At 37.8% G+C, this 18,687-nt stretch overlaps 4 protein-coding genes and 1 pseudogene across 6 annotated transcripts; 3 read left to right on the forward strand and 2 right to left on the reverse strand.

Annotated features, from left to right (window-relative positions):
- Window positions 1-1,116: 1,116 nt before the first annotated feature.
- LOC125223006 (pentatricopeptide repeat-containing protein At3g25210, mitochondrial) lies at window positions 1,117-5,562 on the forward strand. 3 transcript variants are annotated; one of them, XM_048125951.1, is made up of 7 exons: window positions 1,117-2,426; window positions 2,843-3,001; window positions 3,373-3,411; window positions 3,520-3,628; window positions 3,919-4,045; window positions 4,513-4,936; window positions 5,225-5,562. In XM_048125951.1, the coding sequence occupies exon 1, from the start codon at window positions 1,287-1,289 to the stop codon at window positions 2,409-2,411; it is 1,125 nt and encodes a 374-aa protein (XP_047981908.1). In that variant the 5' UTR covers window positions 1,117-1,286; the 3' UTR covers window positions 2,412-2,426; window positions 2,843-3,001; window positions 3,373-3,411; window positions 3,520-3,628; window positions 3,919-4,045; window positions 4,513-4,936; window positions 5,225-5,562. The 3 variants fall into 3 exon arrangements, with proteins under 3 accessions (XP_047981908.1, XP_047981925.1, XP_047981916.1); XM_048125968.1 differs by having other exon boundaries at window positions 3,919-4,035; XM_048125959.1 differs by lacking the exon at window positions 2,843-3,001.
- On the forward strand, window positions 2,849-5,562 carry LOC125223026 (annotated as a pseudogene).
- A 520-nt stretch (window positions 5,563-6,082) lies between these two features.
- Window positions 6,083-9,276, reverse strand: LOC125222997 (receptor-like kinase TMK4). The gene is made up of 2 exons (XM_048125942.1): window positions 6,757-9,276; window positions 6,083-6,670 (listed from the first exon to the last, which is right to left on the reverse strand). The coding sequence occupies exons 1-2, from the start codon at window positions 8,990-8,992 to the stop codon at window positions 6,210-6,212; spliced, it is 2,697 nt and encodes an 898-aa protein (XP_047981899.1). The 5' UTR covers window positions 8,993-9,276; the 3' UTR covers window positions 6,083-6,209.
- Window positions 9,277-10,981: 1,705 nt separating this feature from the next.
- LOC125195253 lies at window positions 10,982-12,061 on the forward strand. The gene has a single exon (XM_048093432.1). It carries the CDS (start codon window positions 10,982-10,984, stop codon window positions 12,059-12,061), a length of 1,080 nt encoding a protein of 359 aa, XP_047949389.1.
- A 1,087-nt stretch (window positions 12,062-13,148) lies between these two features.
- Window positions 13,149-14,999, reverse strand: LOC125195261 (protein MAIN-LIKE 2-like). The gene is made up of 3 exons (XM_048093439.1): window positions 14,143-14,999; window positions 13,987-14,074; window positions 13,149-13,199 (listed from the first exon to the last, which is right to left on the reverse strand). Exons 1-3 carry the CDS (start codon window positions 14,997-14,999, stop codon window positions 13,149-13,151), a joined length of 996 nt encoding a protein of 331 aa, XP_047949396.1.
- Window positions 15,000-18,687: the final 3,688 nt, after the last annotated feature.

Below are 18,687 nucleotides of genomic sequence, written 5' to 3' on the forward strand. Positions count from 1 at the left end.
GCAAATGTAATCAACTAGAGTATACAGGGATAGAACCAGAAAAACGAACTAGCCGATGCTGAAATTTTTAAAAATATAGTTCTTCTTCCGTCCTATAATAGATGACATAGTTGGAGAATGACACATAATTTTAGGAGATGTTGTTTAGTGTGTTAGGTGGAGGAGAGAAAATACTATATTTATATTAATGTGAGAGATAACTTTTTCTAAAAAAGAAAATATGACATATTTTATGGGGCAAACTAAAAAGTGTGACATCTATTATGGGATAGAGGAAGTAATATATAATATACACTTCTTTGTCCCACTTTAGGAGTCCCAATCACTTTTCTGCACTCGTTTTGTAAAAATGCTAATAAATAATTAAATCGGAGAAATGGTAAAGTAAAAGAGAAAATAATTTTGATAAAAGTCTTCTCAACATTATTCTCTATCTTTACCATTTATCTACTTTAACTATCTCTCTCCGTCCCAAGATATTTGACCCGCTTCTTTTTCGCACTCGTTTTAGACACAAATAAGAGTATAAAATAGTTAGAGTGGAGATAGAGTAAAGTAAGAGAGAGAATTATGTAGAAGATAGATTATTCTTTTTCTTATTTTACTTTTTCCCCACTTCAACTATTTTATATTATTTTTCCAAAACAAGTGCGAAGAAGAAACGGGTCAAATATCTTGGGACGGAGCGAGTGCTGAAAAGTGACATGGACTCTTAAAATGAGATGAAGAGAATAATAATAATAATAATTATTATTATTGTTATTAAAAGGTAATTTAATACAATTATAATTCAGTGTGTTGTTTTTTCCAATCTTAAAAACTTAAACGAATGAAAAAAATATAAATATGGAATCAAATTTAGAAAAAACTAATGCTAGTATTTTACTAGAATCAAAATACATTAGTTGTTGTAATGTTGTTATTTATCTTTTAATTTGATTTTATCAATTTATGTAACCAAATGAGTTTATCAATAATTGTTTTGTTAAGTTGTAGAGTATATCGCAGAATAGTTTTAAGGAATCCAACTAATTTAACTGACATAAATTAATAATCTCAATATATTAAATTAATCAAACCCCATTTAAAAAATCACAATTAACTTGAACCTAATAATCAAACAAGCCGCTATCTTCTTCTTTTATCTTTCTTCTTCGCGGGGCAGCCATGGCCAGATGGATCCTGCGCCAGCGCTATCTCCGTCCCTGAGAGTATATTAAGTGGTGGAGTAGTATAATTTTCTCGACTGATAACTCCATAGCACACGCCTTCCTCCGCCGCCAGTAATGGCCTTGATTTTACCTCGGACCATCCGAGCTTCCCTCCTCCGCCTCTCTGTCCGACATCTCACCTCCACCACCCTCGACGACCCTCCGCCGCTGCCGACTCCATCCGACACCTCCCCTCAACCCCTACCACCAAAACCCCCAAATCCGCGAATGGAACACCAATTCGAGTCATGGCTTCACAATCTCAAACCCGGATTCACCCATTCCAAGGTCCACGACGCCCTCCGGTCCCAGCCCGACCCGGACATCGCGCTCGACATTTTCCGGTGGACGGCGCAGCAGCGCCACTACAGGCACAACCACGACACCTACCTCGCAATGATGGAAATCGCCGTCTCAGGTAAGCGGTATCGCGCCGCCGAGACTCTCATTGATGAAGTCCTCGCCGGAGCTTGCTCCGCTAGCCTCCCGCTGTTCAACACCATGATCCAATTCTGCTGTGACCGTAAATTCCTGTTTAATCGCGCTTTCGATGTGTATAAGAAAATGCAGAAATCTGAGGATGCTAGGCCGAATTTGGAGACTTATGCCATGCTTTTTGGTTCACTTTTAAGGAAGTTTGATAAGTTGAATGTGTGTTATGTTTATTTGCACGCTGTGAGATCGTTATCGAAGCAAATGAAGTCTTCAGGGGTAATCCCTGATGCCTTCGTGTTGAACATGATCATCAAAGCCTACTCAAAATGCCTGCAGGTTGATGAGGCAATTAGAGTTTTTCGTGAAATGGGGCTGTATGGCTGTGTGCCTAATTCGTATACGTATAGTTATTTGGTTAAGGGTTTGTGTGAGAAGGGTAGAGTGAGTCAGGGGTGGGGTTTCTATCAGGAGATGAGATCAAAGGGGCTGGTGCCAAAAGTGACTACCTATTTGGTTTTGATTTGTAGTCTGGCGATGGAGAGGAAGTTTCAGGAGGCGATCGAGGCTGCATTTAACATGATAGGGAATTCTTTGTCGCCTGATCTTCTGACATACAAGACACTGCTCGAAGAAATGTGTAGGGATGGGAAGGGCAACGTGGCGTTTAAGCTTCTTGAGAGTTTTCGAAAGAGGGACAGTAACATGAACGAGAAGACATACAAGACTTTACTGGAGGGGCTGCACTTTTCAAGTCGGGATTTCTAGCTGCTTTGACTTCTTGTATGGTGATTATAAAAGCTCAGTTAAATGTTTAAGATGATAGTTAGAGCATTTTGTATTTAGGGAATGATTCCCTTCTTCATGTTCAGATAGTTTACCTTCCCTCATTTTATATGGAGATATTTTTGGCCTGGCAGAGTTGAAATTTGATCGAGCTGGAAATTACATGTTGAAGTGTCTTAAATTCTTCATGACTGCATTCTTTGTGAATGAAGAATACAATTTTGCTGCACCTTTTAACTGTTTAGACGACACAGTAAAGGATATATACTATTTTTAGAGAAATGTGAAATGGCTTTATTTTCCTTGCTTTTCTTGCATATAATGAAGGTTTTAATACAAATCTACTTAGTCAAATACAGATAGTCCCTTGTCGCTGATCATTGATGATTCCATTCTCTTTACTGCTATTTTAGTGCCATCAGGGAGTTCTCCTTTATAAACAATGCCAAATCCTCCCTTCAACTTCATTTTTGCGGTTTTCGGTGTATAACATGTATGACATTGTCATTGATGCAACGGATAACATACCCAGTTGTTACATGATCAATGATTGCTCTGTGGTGTTGGGAAAGGTGAGCAGTTGCTTATTTATGCAGTATTTCTCTTGGACAATTAAGTATGCAGAATGCATGGTATTGTTTTTATTTTTTTTGTATTTGTCGCTAAGATATTTGTTTGCAGTCTGAACTTTTAACTTTTGTCAATTCAACTCAGTTCTTTCTGTCACTATGGTGAGAGTTCTGGAGGTTTAAATTCCAGGGGAATCTTAGTGTTCAATGTTGTGACAGGGACCTTAAAGTGCAAATATTATTCTAATCAGGCTATGAACATTTTCATGAACGATTATATTTCTTCTCATAAGCCATAATATTATGTTTCCTAATCTTGTTTATTTGCATATGGACCTTTGCTCTACTGACCAAACACACGATTATGCTTGCAGCCTTTAATCTCTGGAGCTGCACTTGGACTGGAAGGACAGGTATGTTTCTTGATAAATGCATCCCCCTTTGGTTAATGGTTATCGATATGACAAAGGTCGCTTTTACTCATTTTTATGTTGCTCATCCGTTGTCATTTGCTTTTGCAGCTAACTGTTTACAATTACAATGGAGGTCTGTGCTATCGTTGCTTATTTCCTACTCCGCCCCCTTCAACAGCATGCCAGAGATGCTCAGACAGTGGTGTTCTTGGAGTAGGTATATCGAACATCCAACCTCTATATTAATAGTAGTTTTGGAGTGTGGACCTTCTCTGTTTCTAAATCTGGTATATGTTCAAAGACTAAATGCTCGACTTCGTGTTGTGCGTCTTAGTCTTATTCTTGCCATTCAATGTGAATTATTCATTTACTCACTTTAGCATAAAATTACTCAAATTTTTAATTATTATTTTCTCATTGTACTCATTTTGTCCTTCTTTTTACAAAAACAACTAGTCTATAAAAGATGTCATTTATATTCCTGACTTTTGTCACCACATTTAACAGGTCAAAATCAGAAGAAGGTCGCCCAAGAGTGAAGCTTGCTGAGAAAATTCAACATTGGCAGATGAGCAATTCTGTAATTTTGACTACGAAAATTTCACTCAATCTCCTCTATCCACGGTGAAATCGGGTATGTTTATTATTTTTCCTATTTACTTTGCATATTGTATTCTAGAACTAAACTACATAGTGTACTATAATCATTTGGATTTTAAGCGAATATAGGAAGCTTCTAAAACCTGGTATACCTTTAGGACATAAGGTATTACTCACTTAGGTGCTGGTCACTACCCCTGTAACTGAGAAACATATCCATCCGATCTAATACATACAGTTTATTGATCGAGAAGTTCACTAAATGCTACTGTGCTAGTAATATATGGTTAAACTCTCTTTAGTTCCATCATGACAAATTGTTAAATTGCATTTCATTGGTTTGTGGATAACCATGCTTTCTCTACATTTATACTTTAAATGGGTTTAGAGTTGCAGATTTCAAAACAAGACTAGCAATTTATTCTATTCACATATTTCCAGCTGGCTTCTGAAAGGAAATTGTCTGTTAGCTTTTGACCACAGCTGCTTAAATTTTTGCAGTCTCCATTGAAGTTGCACCTGCTTCCAGCAGAAGCCAGAATGACCAGCAACGAGTACAACGAGATAAATTTGAAAGGTGAGACCCATATATTGGTAGATGTCAGGCCTGCTCATCACTACAAGATCACCTCTCTACCGAAGTCCTTGAACATTCCTTTGGCAAGCTTGGAATGAAGGTTGTCTGAAATAGCTACAGCCTTTGCAAGAGAGGAAAGCAACAGGACTGCCACTGGTGAAACCAGTCAAGTTCCTTCTTTGTTTGTCATTTGCAGAAGAGGCAACGATTCTCAGAGGGCTGTCGAGCTCCTCCACAAGAAGGGATTCCCCTTTGCTAAGGACATCATTGGAGGGCTTGAATCGTGGTCACAAGAAGTTGATCCTAAGTTCCCAATCTATTAACGACGGTTCTGCTTGCAAATATAAGGTACATTCAGTTTCTTCTGTGGGAACTGATTGAAATCAGAAGGATGATATATACGCATGCATTCTCGAGCATTTATCAGAAGCATAACGATGATTTCGTCCTCGGAAAATCCTTCATAACTGTAACTTAATCAAATTACAGAGTGAGCTGTGTTTTAGATATATATGATTGAAAGATGATTGAGATTTAGGATGTGTGTCTTGAACTTGAATCGTATGGATGGTTCTAACAAAATATGAATCAAAAAGTGACTACCTATTTTGATCGAGGCCACATTTAACATGATAGGGAACTCTTTGTTGCCTGATCTTCTGACATACAAGACACTGCTTGAAGAAATGTGTTGGGATGGGAAGGGAAACGTGGTGTTTAAGCTTCTTGAGAGTTTCTGAAAGAGGGACAGTAACATGAACGAGAAGACATACAAGACTTTGCTGGACGGGCTGCACTTTCAAGTCAGGATTTCTAGCTGCTTTGACATCTTGTATGCTTTTCAAGCATCGGAACACCCTGGTGATTATAAAAGCTCAAGTTAAATATTTAAGATGATAGCTTGAGCATTTTGTATTTAGGGGTTCAGATAGTTTACCTTCCCTCATTTTATATGAAGATATTTTGGCCTGGCAGAGTTGAAATTTGATCGAGCTGGAAATTACATGATGAAGTGTCTTAAATTCTTCATGACTGCATTCTTTGTGAATGAAGAATACAATTTTGCTGCACCTTTTAACTGTTTACACGTCACAGTAAAGGATACTATATATTACTACTATTTTTAGAGAAATGAGAAATGGCTTTCTTTTCCTAGCTTTTCTTGCATATAATGAAGGTATTAACTATTAACACAAATATACTTAGTCAAATACAGATATCCCTGTTGCTAGCTAGTAGGTGTATTCTTGATGTTTTGTAATTTAATTCCTTTAAGACGATGTTATACGAGTGTGTACACATATATATGTAACCTGTTTTGCCATCTTTCTCCCTCTCCCCCTTCATTTTGCTGATGCCTCATGTAGATAAAACTCTTGTGTTTTAGCTTTCATTTTTGTTAAATATCATGTTTAGTACTAACAGATAGATGATTCTAAATTTCTCAGAAATAAAATGAAACCACCAACATTACTTTATTGAATGTAGACCAGGTATAGCATCCAAAATTACAAAAAAACTGGTAACATACTAAGCTGAACAGCCCAGGTCAGGTACCATTAACAAAACAGAGAACTTGATCATGTTTGTTAATAGTTCTTCTATTTGATGTAAACAGTTGCTATTGTGGAGGTTGTTTCTGTTTTATGTAATCAGTGGCTATTGTAGAAGACGAGTCCTCATTAAGTTTCCATTGCTGCAAGACTTGTGAGAGGCTCATGCCAATGTCTACCCTGCAGCTATCTTCCTCTGCAGCTGGCTTCCACTGCTCCACCAGAGATGAGAGCACTGTGACAACATGGCTCATGTCAGGCCGTTGGTTGGCTTCTCTAGTGCAATGTCCGGCTAGCTCGGCGACCTTCCACAAACTTTCGAAAGTCTCTTTGTTTAAGTCTGAATGGAGGACAGGATCCACAGCCTCTTTGATTTTATCTCTGCCTTGGAGGAATGGCCGAAACCACGTCACCAGGTGGCTACTATCATCGGGCAGGGAACTATCCAAGGACTTTCTCCCGGTGATGATTTCCATCAACACCACTCCAAAGGCATATACATCAACTTTTACAGTAACCTTTCCTGTCGCTGTTCATTCAATTGAGTCGTTTAGGTGAATTAATTCATCATGTCAAAATAAAAGTGAACAAGATGATGCAGGTAACAATACATACCGGCATATTCTGGAGCAAGATAGCCAAAGGTTCCTGCCAACCGTGTTTCGAATGATTGATTGGTATTGGGGGCTTGTTTCACCAAGCCAAAATCACAAACCTTCGCCCTCATGTCATCTCCAATAAGAATGTTGGACGGTTTCAGATCTCTGTGAATGAAGCTCTGGTTTGCCATGCTATGCAAATACTCGACCCCTCGGGCAACATCAAGAGCTATATTTACTCTCTGGTTCCAAGTTAGGGGAGGAGTTCCCATTTCCTTCCATTCGAACAGATGCTGACACAAAGATCCTTGTGGCATGTACTCATAGACTAATAGCTTCTCACTACCATTGTTGCAAAATCCATGAAGGGAGACCAAATTCCGGTGTCTGACAGACGTAAGGACCTCTATTTCAGCCTTGAACTCGCTCAGTCCCTTGTCGCTGATCATTGATGATTCCATTCTCTTTACTGCTATTTTAGTGCCATCAGGGAGTTCTCCTTTATAAACAATGCCAAATCCTCCCTTCCCGAGTATGCTGTTTTGGCTGAAGTTGTTGGTAGCTTTACGGAGAGCTTCAATTGGTATGATAACATTCCCCCCATCATATATATTATAATCATTGATTTCACTACTTTTCATGGGACTCTGGTTGAAACTACTAACATTGGTGCTTTTGCCATAGCCTGTTGTCTGCTCCATACTGATGCTGCTATGCCCTTCACTTATTTTCTTAAACCTTCTGTGTTCTTGCTTTTTATAGAACCATCTGTAGATCAAGCATGCCAAGCCAGCAATGACAATGAGACAGATGAGAATAACAACAACTTTCACCCATGTTGCTGAAGAATCTGTCTCTTCTAGTTCTACACCGGGTGGCCTGCGTCCTCCTGGATAGTAGACTGGCACGACTTTCCCGATGACTGGATTACCATCCGTTTTCAATATCACTGTAGACGAGAAAGATGGCACTTTTCCAGAAATATTATTGTTGGAGATATCGAGAATTTGCAGTTGCTTCAAACTTGTCAAACTCTTAGGTATGACTCCCACCAGCTTATTATCATTCAAATACAATGATCTTAAACTAGGTAAACTGGCATATGAACGTGATATGCCTCCCATGAAATTCTGCTTGGAGAAATTGATCACGACCACGCTCCCCTTCTCACACGTCACAAACTGCCATTGCTGACATGCATCATTCCCTTCCCAGGCTTCTGCTAAGACCATCGGATAGTACATTGAAGCTGCGATCTCGAGCAACACGGTGACCTGGGGACTACACGGTCCGGGGCCAGGGTTGCAGAAATGGTTCTCTTTTCCAAGATTCACTTGAATGCCCGGTGGGAAACTTGGTACCGGACCCTGGAACACGTTGCTCTGCAAGGCGACATTCTTCAGCTTTGGAAGCTTAGTAAGTGAATCAGGGATAACCCCCGTGAGCCGATTGTCACGTAGCTGGAGATCCGACAGCTCTGTGCAGGCAGAGAGGTCAGGTATACTCCCTGAGAACTGATTGCTGTGAATCCAAACCTCTCTCAAACTATGCATTTCACCAAGAATATCAATGGGCCCTGAAAGCCCCAACATCTGATTATTGAGCATCAAAGTTTGAATCCCAGATTTGGCGAACGACCACGGCATCCACCCTGTCAAATTATTGTAGGAGAGTTTGAGGTTCGCGAAATTTGGCAATGATCCGAAAATGTCTGGAATCTCACCCACCATGTTGGCCTTGCTCGCATAGAAAGTAGTGAGAGACGAGGAATCCTTGATGGTGCTAAGCATTGTCCATGGTGGGAGATTGCTGTTGTTGTTGATGCTAAAGAATTGTAAGCTTGTTAGGCCTGAGAGGAAGCCTGGAGGGATGGAAGTGAAACCGTTATCTTCAAGATTGACTTCTTGAAGAGAAGCCATGTTGGACAAAGCTGGCAACGGCCCCGTAAACTTGTTCCGTTGAAGGCTGAGGGTTTTCAGGTTGGAGAGCTGGTTTATCTCGGGTGGCAATTTTCCAGAGAGAGATTTTGATGCAAGGTTGATGGAGCTGACTTTGTTGGGTGTATCGCAAGCGACGCCATTCCATTTGCAGAAATCGGGGCCGGTCCATCCAGGAGGGTTGGTGGCTTTGGCCAGCGCGGCCATGACAGCTCCGTCATCAGAAGAGCCATGACGGATGATGGCTGCGAGCAGGGTTGTTAGGAGGAGGAGGACATCGTCGGAAGGGAGGAATTTGTGTCTCCCTCTAAGCATTTTGGTTCTCCGGTGGTGGAGATAGGTCGCCGGGGCTCTCTGCCTTACCACCTGGTTGGCGTATGAGAGGAGAGAGAGAGCGCCTGGGAGAGATGGTCGGTAAGAGTGAGAACATGAGAAGCGGAAGGAGAGACCGTTATTACCGGTAGTGTTTTGACAGAATTATTCTTGGCTTGTTTTATTTTCCATAAGCCAAAATTCAATATACAATTTAGATTCGATTAGCACATTATTGTTTACTACTGTACTAGTTTATTTTGCTAAGTACAATTCAAATATTTGAAGTAAGATACAGTGTAGTACTACTACCACTTTAGTAAATGTCACGGTGTTTGCAATATAAGATATGATAAGGTTTATTGTGTGAATATTGACATATTGTAGTACTGGACTACTGGTAATTTTCTTTGAGGGGGAAGATTAAGATTTTACTAGTAAATTCTAACTGAGGTATAACGTTGGTCAAAATCTGGCTTACATTATGCATAACAAAGTCTTTTCTCTTTCCATTTTTTCAAATAAATGACTGATATGAATATATTCCACTAGGGTTGCGTTAGTGTGCTAACTAATTTACAGTAATAACTAATAATTTTCAATTTTACGTATTAAAATTATCAACACAAAGACATAATTATATCAATACAACATGTAAAATTTAAATATCAACACAGAGACATAAGTTTATCAGTACAAGAAAATTGATAAATTTATGTCTCTGTGTTGATATTTTTAACATACAAAGTTGATATTAGTTATTAGTTATTACTGTAACTTAGTTAGTATTTGATCACACACCAATTCCACTAAAGTCTTTTCTTTTTTCAAGTAAATTAACGTGCAAAATACTCCAGAATTGATTTAACTTTATATATGGAATATCTATACATATATAAAAGGTGAGTTTTGGCCTTTTTTGAAATATTTATAAGTTTTGTCCTTATTTTATACTCCCTTCGTCTCAACTAAGATGACACATTCCTTGACCGGCACGAGTAGGAGTTATTGGTTAATATGTTTAATTGGAAAGAGAAAAGGTGGGTGTAGGTATTAAAATAGAGAGAGAAAAAAAGATGAATATTTTAATAGAGGTGAGAAAAAGTGGTTGGGTGTATTAATTGGAGACATAGAGTTTCTAAAAAAGGAAATGTGTCATCTTAGTTGGAACAAACGAAAAAGGAAAACGTGTCATCTTAAGTGGGACGGAGGGAGTAATATTTATAAGTCATGGGAACGGGTTGATTCTATTTTTGTTCTAGGATACATTAGCCATTCCAAATTAATACTGGACTTTATTTAGCTTCCCAGTTTGGGAAAGACGCATGAGGATCATGCGTCTTCCGTTAATGAAACGCATCAGATTCATGCGTTTTAGTGTAAGACGCATGACTGTCATGCATCTTTTATTTTTTTAATTTTTTTTATTGAAAGACGCATGACCCTCATGTGTCTTTCCCTAAAACGCATGAGGGACATGCGTCTTTAATTTGAACATAAATCACGAGAGCAGAAGGCAGAATATCATTCTGCGCGAAAGATGAGAAAAAAAAAGAGGCAGCGCGATTTTGAGCCAATTTCCGGCGATTTCTTCCATTTTGCTGGCGATTTCTTCCATTTTGTCGTTATATTTAGGTAAGTTTTTCTCTTACTCTGAATTATTGAATAATATTGTTAGATTAGGTTGGTTTTCCCTGATTTATTAAATTAGGGTTTATAGGAAAAAAATTGTCCCTAATTGTTGTATTTGTTATATTTTCTTATGCAGAAATCATGCAAATATTTGTGAGTTTGTATTGGGGTGGTAAAATAGTTCAACTTCCACACTTGGGTATTTGTTATGATCCACCTCGGGCGAGAGGCTCCATTATATTGAATTCATGCGTTTCGTATTCTGAATTAGTTGCAATGATATGTGGTGCAATGAGAATAGATATGAATCAACACGTCATTCAAATATCATGGAGGCATTGTCTAGTCTTTGCATCCACTATGAGTTATATATGTACTGAGATTTACACTGATCAAAGTGTGGAGTTTATGTTCAACGATGCTCAAAATTCTTCTCGTTGTATTGAATTGTTTGTTGAGTATTCACCTGTGAAAAGTTCAGAAATCACACCAGCTGTTGATTATGGCGTTGTTGATTGTGGTATTGGATCATCGGCGAGGGTTGAACATGTGAGCTCTGATCGTGATATGAGTGTTGCAGATGCTGTTAATGTTGGTGTTGGAATGAATAACGACTTAGATGTTGCAGATACCCTTGATGATAATACTCGCATTGTACGAGATAATGATGAACCATTGTCGCCAGTAACATCTAAGGCAGATGCCGGTCTAAGTCACGATTCTCCTGGTGATGCTTCTGATGATGAGATAGTAGTTTGTAAACCCGTTGTGCAAGGTGAACAACCACTTCCAAAATACGTTCCCAAGGGGATGAAATTCTTTCGCACATTATCAAGTGGTCCTTCTGAGGTACCTGATGAAGTTGGTAATGAACACAACAACATGTACTGGGATGAGAGACATCTATATCGGATTGGTATGAGAACAAAATTTGACTCCAAGCTGTATGTGAAGATGGCTATGACTATGTGGAGTTTGTGGCATCAAAGGCAGTTAAAGGTCGTTGAGAGCAAGTTAAGAAGGTGGCATGCCGTATGCAAATTTCCAGCTGGAAAGACAGAAGATGGGATAGCTATTGTCAGCGAGACCGACGCTGAAAAAGCGAATGAATGTTCGTGGGAAGTTTCTGTTACACAAAGGGCCCATGATGATCTTTGGGAAATTAGGAAGTGGGTGAGACAACATACTTGTGAAGGTCATCATGTGAATAGAGGACATGCTAACTTTTCATCAGCGATGATTGCTCTGTGCATACGACATCAAGTACAAGAAGATGTTGCTTACAAGGCCTCGAACATAAAAACCTATATTCATGAAAGATTCAATGTGGTAATCAGTTACAAGAAGGCATGGTATGCACGTAGAAAGGCTTTAGAGATTGTCTTTGGTGGTTGGGAAGAATCATTCAGACAGTTACCAAACTACATGCTTGAACTGTAGTCACAGAATCCATACACAATTGTTGAGTGGAAGCACATCGAGTTGTTGAGTCACGGACGTAAACAGGTGTTTAGTTATGTTTTCTGGGCATTTGGTGCTGCTATACATGCTTTTCAGCTGGCCCAACCGGTTTTAACAATTGACGGGACTCATCTCCGAGGAAGATTTAAAGGTAAATTGCTTGTTGCTTGTGGTTTTGATCTAACAAAAAATGCTTGCCTATTGCATATGCTATTGTTGATGAGGAAACCGGCGACTTGAAACATGTAAGAATTCATGTGGTGAAATACCAGAGGGAGGTGTGTATCATACCGGATAGGCATAAAGGAATCTTCAAGGCTATGGATTCTGATGAATGGAAAAAGAAGCCGAAATGTCACCACAAATTTTGTTTGATCCATGTGAGGAAAAATATCTTGCAGAAGTGCAAGGGTCCTATTGTGAAAAGCATGGTGTGGGCATTGGGTGCTACAACTCAAGAGCATAAATATAAGAGAAGGCGGCGTGCACTACATGAGGAAAGCCCTGATGCGATACGGCAGCTGAATAGGGCCGGAAAAGAAAATTGGTCTCTTTGTTACGATGATGGACTTAGATGGGGGGTTACCTCAACAAACATGTCGGAGTGCTACAACAATGTGTTGAGGGGGGTATTATTTCTCTAAGCTCTTTTAGGTGATATTATTTCTTGGAGAATTCCTCCAAGCTCTTTTAGGTGATATTATTTCTTGCTTTAAGTAGATAATAATGCTGACAAAAAACTACTTTCTTGCAGTGTATTGAAGAAATGAAGGTTCTGCTGCTATGTGTGTCACAGTGTGTGTATTTATGTAGATGCAGTAATATTGGGGATTTGTAATTTATGTTCCTTTGATTAACTTATTTATGAATTCGGGTGATGATGTTGGTTGAAAAATTTTATGTATACTATATATTTATATGCACGTGATCATTGTATATTTTATTTAATTAATTATGTGTTCTTACTACTAATATTTGTCGTTAAAAAAATTTATTAAAAAAATGAAAGAACAATATTTTATTATTCAAAGTGGCATCTATTATTAGCCATTTCCACAATTATTAGTCATTTGAAAAAATTTGGCAAGAATTCATCTAAAAATATGACACCATAAACCTGTTAAAATATATAATGAAAAACAAGTTCAAGAAAAAACCAATACAAAGTTTAAAAAAAAAGACAGAAGTACACAAAATATACATAACATTACATTCTTCCATAAAGAGCTACTTATACGACGATGGTGTGTATTTCGACGGTTCAATCCCCTTATTCTTCCTGGATGAAAATCTCTTCATCACTTTGCTCACATACTTCCCAACCCCGGTACGTGATGAACCCTCCGCAACTGGTCGAGGTTGTACGTGGATGTTCTGAACCTCTTCTTCCTCATTTTCCTCTTCTCGGTCATCATTTTCTTCTTCAAATTCATTTTCTTCTTCTCCTTCTCCTTCATCATCATCTCCTTCTTCAACTCGTTGAGGAGCCACGAACTGATAATTTTGGAAGTATGAATCGACTGATGCTCGGGCTCCACTCAATTGCGGCTCATTTTGTCTTTGTGAGTATGAGCGACGACTCCAATCAGGCTTAGGTTGGCTTGGGGAATAGAGGGGATGCCCCTATTATGATTGCGACTCCTGGCTTGGATAGAATGACCATTGAGGTAGGTCATATTCTGGATTCATAGGCTCTGGTTGCACATAATCGGGATGCTGCTGCGACATCCTTATCTATTTTGTGTTACCGTGTCCACCAGTTCGAGCACCCCCCACTCTATGATTTCGACGTGGTGGAATGTCTTGTGGTTCAAAAGGCATGACCATATCGGCGGTGTTGGGAAGCTGGGTACTCCATGACATCGGCGTGGTTCGTAGACTGAAGTAACAAAAAAGAAAGTCACCTGACCATGTTTAATCAAGGATATTTGATCACGGTAATGCTCCACCGAATATCTAGGAGCATTTCCTATCTGAGTAGTTCCTTTCCACCTATAAATAAAATTGATGTAAAAAAAAAACTCAAGATGCATAAAAAAATAAATGTTTAAATATATCACCTGGCGCCACATGGCGTATACGGCTCGTACACAGGCGCTACTACGAATGACGGCCTCAATGTAGACATTCTTTCCCACGCCCAAAGCTGCAGAAGAATCATGGGTCCGCCTAACTCTTTCCTCTTGTCCATGGAAGCCTCGCACAGATAATGATACAAGTACGATAAAGCTGCACTTCCCCAACTAATATTTATCACATTGTCTTGATCCTCAAATGCATTCAGCCACATGAAAGGAACCTTACACCCAGTAGTGTCTGATAGAATCAGTCCTCCTAACAAGATTAAAGCATGGATACGTACCCTTTGGATGTAGACATAAGGAGGTAGGTCATCACCCAAAGGTATGCTCGTTTGGTTAATCAGAGCGATCATCAGCATACCGCCTTGCTTTGTCTCTGATGCTGCATCGGGTATCCATCCCAACAAATCTCGGCACTTGCTGGGCCAATCGGTATATCTGGTATGATGGTCACGGCCTGTGAAAACACGACCGTCCGCTCTCAAGCCCCACAGGACTTGCACATCTTCTAGGGTGACTGTCGCCTCTCCAACCGGTAGATGGAAAGTATGTGTCTCCGGCCTCCAACGCTCAACCAAAGCAGTTATAAGCTCGTTGTCGACCTTCATCGACTTCCCACATTCGATCACGCCTCCAAAACCAAACATGTTAAGCCAATACCTCACATTGGCATGTATATCCACATCCCATGTCTTAGTTTCCGTCCGACGAACTTTGAAAATATGTGATGTGCCTTCCGTCAGTAGTTTATTTGATATGTGTTGTTTCTGAAGATATAAAACTGACGGATCTTCAGGTCCATATAACAATTGCCATCTAGAACTTGAAGTTGCCATCTAATCCTACAAGATATTCACAAAACAATAATTACAAACAAGAATCCACCCAATTTAACAATCCAATGTAATTCCTCACATTAATTTCTGAATTTCGTCCATAAATTAGAGACAAAAGACTTAACAAAAATCTCAAGATTCAACAATTTTTCTTCACTGATTGGATAAATTTCACAACTTCAATAATTGGACAAATTTCACAAACATATAGAATCAATTGCTTGCATATCATCAACAAAAACCCATTACAATCAACAAAACAACAAATCATCGGACTAATTGAACAATTTCATCAAAAACCTAATTTACAAAATCACCTAAAACCAAAACAAAAAAGCCTATTACCAACGAATAAGTGAGGAATGTTGAAGAATTAAAGAAAGCTTACCGAAATAAAACTGAAAATTGGAAGAATTCGCCGGGAATCGCCGGAAATCGCCGCTGCCTTTTTTTCACGCCGGGTATTCTGCGTTCTGCCTTCTGCTCTCGTGATTTATGTTCAAATTAAAGACGCATGTCCCTCATGCGTTTTAGGGAAAGACGCATGCGTCTTTCAATAAAAAAATTAAAAAATTAAAAGACGCATGACGGTCATGCGTCTTATACTAAAACGCATGAATCTGATGCGTTTCATTAACGGAAGACGCATGATCCTCATGTGTCTTTCCCAAACTGGGAAGCTAACTAAAGTCCAGTATTAAGATGGAATGACTAATGTATTCTAGAACAAAAATAAAATTAACCCTCATGGGAACATTTATAGTAATTTTAGTACCCCCTCCGTACCTAAAAATTTGTCACCTATTTCCTTTTTCGTCAGTCCCTAAAAATTTATCACCTTTCACTTTTACCATTTTTGATAGTGGATCTCATATTCCACTAACTCATTCTCACTCACATTTTATTATAAAACTAATATATAAACGTAGGACCCACATGCTACTAACTTTTTCAACTCACTTTCTATTACATTTCTTAAAACCCGTGCCGAGTCAAATGGTGACAAATTATGGGGGACGGAGGGAGTAATATTTATATGAAATAAATGTCATGAAATGATTTAGGCTATAAACGGCCGTTGCCTAATGAATTTAGATTACATATAGCAATTACAAAAATATCTCTGAGTTTTGGGGTACCTGGGTATTTGAAATGGGACGTTACAAATGTGCTATAAACGGCAGTTGCCTATACAAATCATCTACTCCCTCCGTCCCACTTAAGATGACACGTTTTTCTTTTTAGTTTATTCCAACTAAGATGACACATTTCCTTTTTTGAAAACTCTCTCTCCAATTAATACACTTATCCACTTTTTCTTACCCCTATTAAAATATTCATCTTTCTTTCTCTCCCTATTTTAATATTTTCACTCACCTTTCTATCTCCAATTAAACACATTAAACAATAACTCCTAAAATCCCGTGCCGGCTAAGGAATCTGTCATCTTAGCCAGGACGGAGGGAGTATTAGTCATTAATTGTATACGTTGGTACTGATTTGGGCTTCATATTTTGAGTAACAAAATCGAGTACTATTAAGAATCGAAAAAGGATATATCTATTTTTTTTAATGACTCTGCTGTTTAAATCAAAAGAAAAATTAACAAATATCCTCTATCATGTAGATTTGTGCTTTTGATACCATTTATCTAAAGATCTTGATACCATTTATCTAAAGATCAATACTAATAAGAACCACGTACTATAAACTTATGAAGTTTAGTGGATGATTCAAAACTTAAAAAAAAAAAACACAATTCACAACATAAAGCATATTTTAATCAGCCGTCCAAATATATATGTTTGTGATTATAATCAACAATTAACCAATTCATTACAAGAATCAAAGAATATTATTTTGATTCAATTAATAATTATAACTGATTAAGTAATTATATCATTTCCATAAATGTGATCAAATTAGTCAGCCTATATATAATTATAATTTTAAATTCAACCGTAATAAATCAATTCCTATAATTCTAATGAAATCGGTCGGCTACTCTTAATAAAAGAAACGCTCCTTATATATTTTAAATAGCCATTCTTATGGACAAGCTTAGAATTTCTCACCTATAAATATTTATCTCATTAAATCATATATATTACAGAAAATACGTAAATGAAAGAGAGAGAAGTAAATTCTTAGGGTTTGAGTTGCGCCACTTAATCAAGAAGAGTTTAAAGAAGCTTCCTTCTTCCATAATCGCTCCTGCTATGTAAGTTTTTGATCATATTATGTTACATGGTTAATTACGTACTGTTCAAAGCATTATTTATATTCAATTATTTATGCATAAAATTAAAGTCATTTCATATAAGTATCATATTTGTAGTTTATTTTGAGAATTTATATTTAGTTGTCAACATTTTCTTCATTTTGAGATAATGCAATTTGATTTTGGACCGTCATTTGAAGAATAAGGAATAAATTGGTTGATGCATATAGAGGCTGCGGCGGAAGTGGATTGCAAAAGAAATGAATAGATGAGTGAAGAAGAAAATGTGACGTTGTATTTTTGTTTGATTAAGATTTCTTTTGTTTATTTAATTTGTAACTACTTTTATGTTTGTGCTTAGACTTTTAATTATTGAGCTTCTTCTTGGAATATTGCAAGCAATAGTAGTATCTTTTTTCCAAAACACGAGAGATATTGTGTGGATATTTTAAAAATTTTTATTTATATTTCCGTGGCTAATCGCACTTATGATTTCACTATTAATATAATTTTTTAATACATATGAACTAATATGGTATTGTCATCATATAAACTTATTTATGTCCTATATACTTAGTTACTCTTCTATATATTTTAATATTCTTTAGTATTGATGACTATTGTTGTGTATTAATTTTTTAATGTGAGTGATTTTTTGAATTGTTTGTGTTGTCCATTACTATAATATAAAATTATGATTGCTATTTTAGGGTAGAGATAAGAAATTGGTTATTAGAAGTTTTGAATAATTTCGTAAATAAGGCAACTTCCATACAATTACCTTTAAATATGAGTATGCACTTGGTATATTTTGTAGAGTTGTTTAATTTTATGTTTTGGCAAACATTTAAATTGCTTTACATATTTTGCGATTTTTAACCCTTGCATATGATTTTAAGTACTTAATTCAAAAATATAAATTTAATGTGATAAAATTAATTCGATCCGTACATCGTACGGGTGTGATACTAGTTTTTGTAACGTCCCACCTTTTCGAACCCTAATTTTCGAACCCTAAAGTTCTCGCAATTAATTCTTTTAATGCCGCGAAGTCCGTGAATTAAATGATGAGTGGAATTATTATGTGAATTTTTTAGTGACCTAATTTTGATTTGGAGTTAAGATTCTGGGTTGACTAAGTCAACTCCGTTGAATATGTGACGTGACTGTTTTGAATAATCGAGGAAATCAACTTCCGGATATGTGTTTACCTTAGGAGGTGGAGCCGTAATTTGGAAGAGTGTAAAGCAGAAATGCATTGCAGACTCTACCATGGAAGCCGAATATGTGGCCGCTTCGGAGGCTGCAAAAGAGGCTGTATGGCTTAAGAATTTCCTTCTGGACTTAGGTGTGGTTGCGAATATGCCCAAGAGCATCACCATTTATTGTGATAATTCTGGTGCTGTGGCAAACTCGAGGGAACCACGTGCTCATAAAGCGAGCAAGCACATAGAGAGGAAGTATCAT

This window comes from Salvia hispanica, chromosome 1 (assembly GCF_023119035.1).
Source record: "Salvia hispanica cultivar TCC Black 2014 chromosome 1, UniMelb_Shisp_WGS_1.0, whole genome shotgun sequence".
In the NCBI taxonomy this organism is placed as follows: Eukaryota; Viridiplantae; Streptophyta; class Magnoliopsida; order Lamiales; family Lamiaceae; genus Salvia; species Salvia hispanica.